Source organism: Limulus polyphemus, unplaced genomic scaffold (assembly GCF_000517525.1).
Source record: "Limulus polyphemus unplaced genomic scaffold, Limulus_polyphemus-2.1.2 Scaffold1872, whole genome shotgun sequence".
Classification (NCBI taxonomy): domain Eukaryota; kingdom Metazoa; phylum Arthropoda; class Merostomata; order Xiphosura; family Limulidae; genus Limulus; species Limulus polyphemus.
The window spans coordinates 130,810-139,349 of record NW_013667482.1 but is presented as its reverse complement, the minus strand read 5'-3'; the positions used below and the strand labels follow the sequence as shown (position 1 = coordinate 139,349).

General features: G+C 31.3%; 1 protein-coding gene across 3 annotated transcripts in view; it reads right to left on the bottom strand.

Annotated features, from left to right (window-relative positions):
- Window positions 1–8,540, bottom strand: part of LOC106465214 (BTB/POZ domain-containing protein KCTD3-like) — a 65,415-nt gene that overhangs the window by 14,614 nt on the left and 42,261 nt on the right. For 2 of the 3 annotated variants that reach the window (XM_022393070.1, XM_022393072.1), the window contains exons 14-15: window positions 3,409–3,438; window positions 29–68 (exon numbers count right to left, since the gene is read on the bottom strand). In XM_022393070.1, the coding sequence (XP_022248778.1) occupies window positions 29–68; window positions 3,409–3,438 (70 nt within the window). The remainder of the gene's footprint in view (window positions 1–28; window positions 69–3,408; window positions 3,439–8,540) is intronic. The other variant, XM_022393071.1, reaches the window with a different exon arrangement.

Here is an 8,540-nt window from a genome sequence, read left to right as displayed (position 1 = left end):
TTGGACAATCACACGTACTGTGCCAGAACTAGTCCCATATGCTATTTCTATCCAGTTTCCACGGAGGCCTACAAATACAAAGGATGAAAACTTAATAAACAGTTCATAATTACACTATCAAAACCTTAAATATAACTTTAAACAAATAAAAAAAAAGGGTAAATTCTTATTATTTTGAAATATACATTACAATGATAACTACAAAAATTGCAATAATGACAAGCTTTGTAAATACAGTATAAACATGCCTCAAAACAAACTCTTTAGCACCCAAGTACACTTGCCATATGTGGAAGAAACATCTTCTGTTTTCTCGACTTTGAAACGTAACAAAGTGAGCAAAATGTCACATATTAATATTTAAATCATTGATAGTGAACTAGTCATTGTGTTGGAGCATCAGAAAAATATTTTATATTCAAATTCATTCACTGAAATCCTTCAGACTATAAACATTTTTACAATAGCCTTAATTTTTTTCATACGATGGAATCTTACAAAACGGTTTACATCACCAGAGCTTTGCTATAGCTGAAATGATGCAATAAGATCTTGAGGTTTACAGAAATAGGATAAAAACTTAACACTGTGTACTACATTCTACTTTATAGCTGAATGATGATATTAAAACCAGTTTAAAACATAAATTCTAATTCTTAAGTTACTAGAATGTGCCTCCAAACATATCACGCAATTTCACACAGGTATTTCAAGTCATGACAACAATAACACAAAATTTAAGAAGAAAATGTTTAAGTGAAAAAATACCAATTCATAGGTTTTCATGCTTTTGACCCATTAGATACCACCTCATGGTATAACAAATTTGATGTTTTCAACCTAATAGGTGCCATTTTACAGAGTAATAAACATTCATGTTTTTAACATAATGGGAGCATCTCAAAGTATGATAACAAATTTTTACGTTTTTGAGCTAATACGTGCCATTTTATGGTATGACAACAAATGTTCTTGTTTTAGACCTACTAGATACCATTACATTGTATGGCATATCATTTTGTAATATTTTTTATTCACTATATGCTATCTTTTCATGTTTGAGATACATCTACCACAAATTAGTTTTATACATAAAACAGTTTTGTGAGAACACATTGACATACTAGTTGAATACAGTATTTCTAACAGAAATGACAATGTATAAGAAAGTATGAACTTAAGTGAATTCTGGCAATAACTAACAAAACACAAGCAAATAAAAATAAACTTCCTTAAAATTTTCTAAACATAAGTATGTGTCTGTATGTAGTTATTTAAAGTAACTGAAAAGTAAACAGAATTAATAACTACTAAGAGCTACAGACTGATGAAAAACTATAATAATTACATGTAATAAAAATCTTATTTAAGTTAATATTTTTCTAAACTGAAAATGTATTTCCAATAATACTTATCTCTGCTGACACTATAGCTATTTGTCAATCTCAAGAGTTTCCTTCTTTGCCCATCTAAGCATTGAAAACATTTGCTTCAGTCATTTATACCCCACTCGAATGGTCTTGACAAATTTTAGTTTGCAAAATTCTCCACCAACTTCAATGCACCCTCTGTCTAGGTACTGTATATATAAGCACCTCATTCAGATAATGTATTCACTTTTTCGAAACATGAGCAGCTTTTAGTGGGGAGGTATAGTGGGAGAGTGGAGGAACACACTCAAACACTCTGGAGGAAAAGCCTCTATCTGCCACCCCACTGGAAACTGGAGGTGGTAAGGACTCCCAAGCTCCACTAATAAAGTTGGGGGGTCCTGAGGAACAGTGCTCCGGAAACACTCCTGTTTATAGAAACCTGTGCCAAATGCTCTGTTGAGAAAAATTGATTACATTATCTGAACGAGGAGCTTATATACAGTACCTAGATAGAGGGCGCATTAAAGTTGGTGGAAAATTTTACAAATTAGAACTTGCCAAGAGCATTTGAGTGGGGTATTAAAGACTGGAATAAGCGTTTTCAATGCATAGATGTGCAAAGAGGGAACCCTGGAGATCAAGAAATAGCTATAGTGGCAGTGGAGGTAAGTATGTTTTGGAACTATAAAAAAGATCATTATCTTCTCTCTCTTTCCAAATATACATGTAAACAAGAAGATTAAACAGTAACAACTTATGTATCAACTTCTTATTTAATATATATATATAAAAATTTCCCTTCTTAAATTGACTCAAGTGATAATTAAAATACATTGCTCACAACGTACAGACAACTGACTACAGGTAGATGGGTGAGTTGATTGATAAATTATACATGTTAAATTTTCAAAAATCAGAATATAAAACAATTGTATTAAAACATGCATAACAAAAAATCAATCACAACAAAACCAAATTAAGGTTTTAACTATTTTTTCTCTAAATTCATAAAACAAACAGAATTTCACTTCACATTCTGGTATAACACCAGTTCAACTTCGGTTATTACTGAATATCTGTATTGACTTAGGAAAGGTTGAAAAGATATTAATGTTCATAAACAATGTTTACCTTCATCTAAGTCAGGAAGAAATGTCATAGAATCAACTATTTTAATTTTGATCATTCATATTAAAATATTAAATTAGATAACTACTTCTATATTCCAGAGGCCCTGAGGTGGATTATTAGATTTCTTTATGTACTTTTGAATCAACTATTTTAATTTTTGATCATTCATGTTAAAATATTAAATTAGATAATTACTTCTATATTCAGGTGGCTTTGGAGTGAGATATTAGATTTCTTTATCTACTTTTGAATCAACTATATTAATTTTTGATCATTCATATTAAGATATGAAATTATATAACTACTTCTATATTCAGGTGGCTTTGGGGTGAGATATTAGATGTTTTTTTATCTTTTTTTGAATCAAATATTTTAATTTTTGATCATTCATATTAAGATATGAAATTAGATAACTACTTCTATATTCAGGTGACCTTGAGGTGAGATATTATATTTCTTTATTTGCTTTTGTTACCTCACTTAAAATGATAGATAAAAAAAAGATACATGTACACAAATATTTGACTGTTATGAAAATGTACAGTTTATCCAGTTAAGTGAAAACAACAAACAATACATTCTAATAATACAAGGCTGAGGTACAGCCTAGAAGTAGCTTTATGTAATAATAATCAAAAATCCTTCCAGATCATTTCCTGATATCATAAAATAAAGATTAATGACCAAACTAGCTTACTTAGCAAACACTTTCAAAATAAGTTCATTTTGTAACTGACCCAAGAGTCATTTCACTAATCAAGTAAAATCTCATTTAAGAAGTGCTGATTAGATGAAAATAAATATAAATTGCTGGAAACATGATAATGACTCTATATTAGAAAAGTGATTATTACTTTGAAAGTGAGGACAAAATGTTCAGACTAGCAATTATCACAGAACTTACCCTCCCCCTGATTTGATGATCTATCCTTGGCTAGCATGAAAAGCCGAAAAATTACAGTTACTATTCTACATATGTAACATACCTCTACATGTCCAGCAATTTGGAACATTTTCAAACATATCTAAGATTAAAATTAGAAGAACTATTCTTCTTGAATTAATCATAATATATCTAATATAGCTTAGTGTGTTAGCTGAAATTCAAGATCAAACTGCAGGAGACTTACTTGATTAGACAGAATCACTTAGAGATTACTTGTGCAAGAAATGAATTTACAAAAACCAAGAAAAACATGGTTTTGTAAATTACAAGAAAAGTTGGCAACATTTCCTTATACACTTCACATTAATTAGGCATAGAAAACTTTTAGATACATGCAAGTTACATATTCACACTCTTACCTAAGGTACTGAAGCAGTACACCTCAAGCTAATAATGGGCCTTTCCTCATTTATAAGTGAATCTCATACTGCAATGTTTGAAAGAGGAATGAATATTAGATGCAACAGGTGTTATGAGTGTCTACCCAAACCAAATCCACTGTGGGTAACATGTTGAAGAAATCACAAAACACTGAAGAATAACATGGAATACTGGTTAGGGTACCCAAAATAAATCACACATTGATTTTTTTGTGAATTTTGAAACATGTAAAACTAAACCACACAACTGGCATAAAATCCATCATCCAAGACTTTAATAAAAGTTCAAAACTGCTGTGTATACAAATTATTGGATATCATAGTGCCATAAACATTGAAAGTGGAATGAAAAACAATGGAAAACCCATTATGTGGAGCAGTGAATCATATTACTGACTCACTGCATGGACAGATAGGTCTGGATATGACAGCAACTTGAAAATGTTTTGTATAAGATTATGTTACCCGAACCGTGAAGAATGGTAGAATAGCATCACAGTGTAGACTTATGTTAGCTAGTTTTGGACACGACCTACTAGAAACAGTTAAGTGAGTCAAGAATGCCTTGCCATACTGTAATACTCTAGACAATGATGTATTACCTGCAGTGATGGAATTATACAAGAAAGGGTCACATCCACTTCAAAATTATGATGCATTATGCCATACTGCATACCACATTCATCAGTGGTATGAAAAAGTAACACACAGAATCTGTTTTGATAAACTCAAGGGCAATGCCTCAATCTAAATGAACTAATCTAAAATGTTTTGGAATGTTGTCTGATGAACAACTGCAAAATCTCAATATACTTGGAGCTCCTTTGCAAGAGCAGTGGTGGTGTATTCCATAAAATATGTACCAGTTGGAGCTCACTTCTAAATAAAATGGGGTTCCAGTAGCAAATTACAAAAGCTTTTCTTCAGAAGGTGTACTCTCCTATAGCTTTTTGGTAATATATTGTAAATACATAGTAGTTAACACAACATTATAACCTGAGAAATGTAACTATAAGCATTTCTTCAAAAAATAATGTTATTTCAAATATTAAAAAATTCATACGTATGTGTTTGTATTTATTTGTAACTATTCACCTGCCCATCCTCTTCTGCGTAATCAGTTATTTCACTTGTCTGCTAGTCCACCCATCATACAGGCAGTGCATAAATATGTTTGCACTGTTCCTCCAGATATACATTTTTTTGTCAGCTTATCTGCCTGTTATTCTTTTTGAATTTTTTTTTTATCTTTTGAATTGTACATCCATATAACCATCAATCAACCTAATCTACTAGATTGCTCAATGATTTATAAAGGGTTATTTATGATTCATGGTAACAATCTGCATATCCAATCATCTCACTCCTGGCCATCTCCATGGCTTGTGACTACACAAGTTAAGAGCTCTAACTCTTTAGTTACAATTTAAATAAAGTATTATTATTTGCAAGTGCAAATAGCCTAAAACTCACCCCTTCTGAGAAGGTAACACTGCAGGACTTTCCAACACAAAATTCTTCTTCTGCATTTATAAAAGCATACCAAGCACAAAATTTGAGACTTTCAAGGAGAAATGATCCCCACAGTATTGAGATCAGTAAGACAACAGAAGACATGGTTCTAGCAGGGTAAAAAAATAAATCCCACCTCATAGACATTTAACATCGTACAACAAAGGGATTGAAGAAAGTTAAAGAACTTGTCACCAGAAGTATCCCACGAACACAGCAGTCAAATATGGGTAAAGAAGAACTTGCCTTAGAACTGTACACAAAGTAACTCACAGAGATATACATCTGCAAAAATAATATAAAAGAATAGGCCACAAGCTTCTCCCAAAACACCTAGCCAAACAGAAGATGAACTGTAAAGACAATACAAGTATATTATAGCAGGTGATAGTTATGTATGTCACACAAGTGGCTTCAAAAGCCCAGCTAATTTCTTATTGCCCTGTTGGTGATACTAAATTTACAAAATACATACATGTAACAAAATGTTTCCAGAGATTTATTGGTGGTTGTATGTTACACCTATAAATTTATGCAGATGGGGTCTAATTTAATCAAGACAAAGCATCAATCCACACATCTACATAAGTGTGCCAATTTCTCCACAAAATAAGAGTACAAATGAGAATTCATAAAAATAATAACTTCCAATCAGAGTAAGATATGAAATTAGAGATAAACTAAAAATCAACCTGGCCATTAGTATATATAATTAAACTGACTTTTCTTATGCATATACTTATAAAGATTAGAATGCATTTGTTTCATTATCTGGGTACACCTCACTGTTAACAATATTTTTAGCTGTAAACACAATAATAACTTGCAAGATTTGACCAGCTTAGAAAATTTAGGTTAGTCCTAAATACATATAAAAAACTAACAATGCAAAACAATTTTTAAAATTATACAGCTAATGTTAACTACTCATAATAAAAGCATAAATTTACAGGAGGTAAAACCAATGGTGAATTAAAACAAAATCTATTTACTACTACCACTAACAACATTCAAAGAAATCAAAGTGTAAACATGAATATTCTAAGAGGTTGTGATACTCTGCAAAACTACCAAACCCACAGTCTTTAGCAAGGATGTTGTTACATTTTTCACAGAATCAAACAAGTTTTGTGTTTAATTTCACAATGAGAAATGTCAGTCGTGAAAAGCATGAATGAGTTTAAAATTTTGCAATGATGAACAAATTCTACACTACCTAATAAGCTGAGAGTAGTAAACATTGTAACTATATATATACTTGTTTGGAATATTTGTTTTTGGGAATGGAAAGTTTATAATTTCAAAGTTTAAAGTGTTCATTTTATTAAAAACTTTAGTTTAAATGTGTGATTAATGATGGTGATATCTAAATCTAGATTGCTGTTGTTTTTGTTTCTAAAGTGAGCTCTGGCAGATAAACATGTGAAGCTGTGTTCAAAAAAACTTTGATAGTTTCATATTAGAATATTATTTATATAGCTGCAAGTACAATGTGTGAAAATTCTAGTCCAAATAAATAGCCCCCAGTTGCACAGCGGTATGTCTGTGGACTTACAACGCTAGAAACCAGGTTTCGATACCCATAGTTGGCAGAGCAGATAGCCCATTGTGTAGCTTTGTGCATAACTACAAACAAACAAACCAAATATATAAAGATCTGAAACTTATGAGCTAAAGTTACCTCCCACTGGAATTGTTATATCTGTGTGAAGACATACTGACTAAACTACACAAATGTATTAAGAAGTAAAAAGGAATAATCATGGCCTGCAAGAATTCATTTACTGTGTAAAAATGATAATTTTTGTTATATTGTTATAGAAATCTCTGTGTTTACTGATGCAGAGAAGTAATTTACCCAAATTATTGAACAACTTTGAAACTGTTAATGCTGTACCTTTTTCTACACCTTTGGATTGCTCAATTGGATCCTTAGAAGTTGTATGTGCACACTTGATGATCTTTAGAAAACATACTAAAATGGAGGGGGGAAAACAATGAGTACAGTGTATTGCACAAATGGGCCTCATATTTGTTGTGAAACTCGTGCTAGACTACACATTTTTTCCCATATTCCATTTTATTAGGTTTTTGTTTGTTTTAGAGCAAAGCTACATAACGAGCTATCTGTGCTCTGTCCACTACAAGGAATCGAGCCCTGGATTTTAGCATTGCAAGTCAGTGAACTTAATGTTGTCCCACCAGGGAACCTATTAGTTAGTACATCACAGTTTTTAATTAAGATTGACAGTATTTCATCAGAGATGTATCATGATATAACTAATCACAGAAAAAAGTATAATTTTATACAGTGTCTAGTAATAGAGTGACACCTGATTATACATAAATGCAAATAGGATTGTTTAACTTATGTCAGGTAGAAATCAACATCATAACAAAACTATATCAAAATATGCAAAAAAGAGTTGTGTTTTCAATTCTATCTTCAAAATCTTTACCATATTATGAAGACTCAAGTGATAATTTGTTGCAGTTGCCTCACACTATTTTACATACAGGTTTCATGTCTGTGTTCCAAGTGCAAAGAATTTGAAGCTAGCTTTTTTTGTGATTGAATGATGTTTGTTTCAGTTCATTGACAAAACCCACATGAATATCATAAAACTGATCTTTGCATAATCATAACCACATAATGCAAGCAAATCTACATTTTAAATATTACAGTGACAATTTTATTCCACACTAATTAATGGACTTTTACTCAATGGAACAGGAAAATCCGAGGTATTGAGTGTAGCTGACCAATTATGAAAAACAGAATAGCACTGTAGAATGACATCATTGCCACGTAAACGTATAAAGAACAATGAAAGTGTGAATCAGTTATGTAATTTTAGGGCATACTCTTAAGATTAAGAAAAACAACAACCATAATTTAAATTCCTACTCAGGAATAGAACAGTCCTTCCCACTTCTATTATGTTTAATTTGCCACTTCTTTTTTGTTGAGTTATAAAATTATTAACTCTCTCTCAACATGAGCTCAGTCAATTTGACCAACCATGTGACCTCTTTGTACTCAATTAGTCTTTATATGTTTAATATTTCTAACTTTCAAAATAGTGTGTATATCTTCACAAAATTTGACAGTCTTTCAGTTCATATTGTCTTTCATGTACAAAAAATCATATTCTTACTGAAGTATTTTTAATAAAATAAAATAAAGATTTGTCCGTG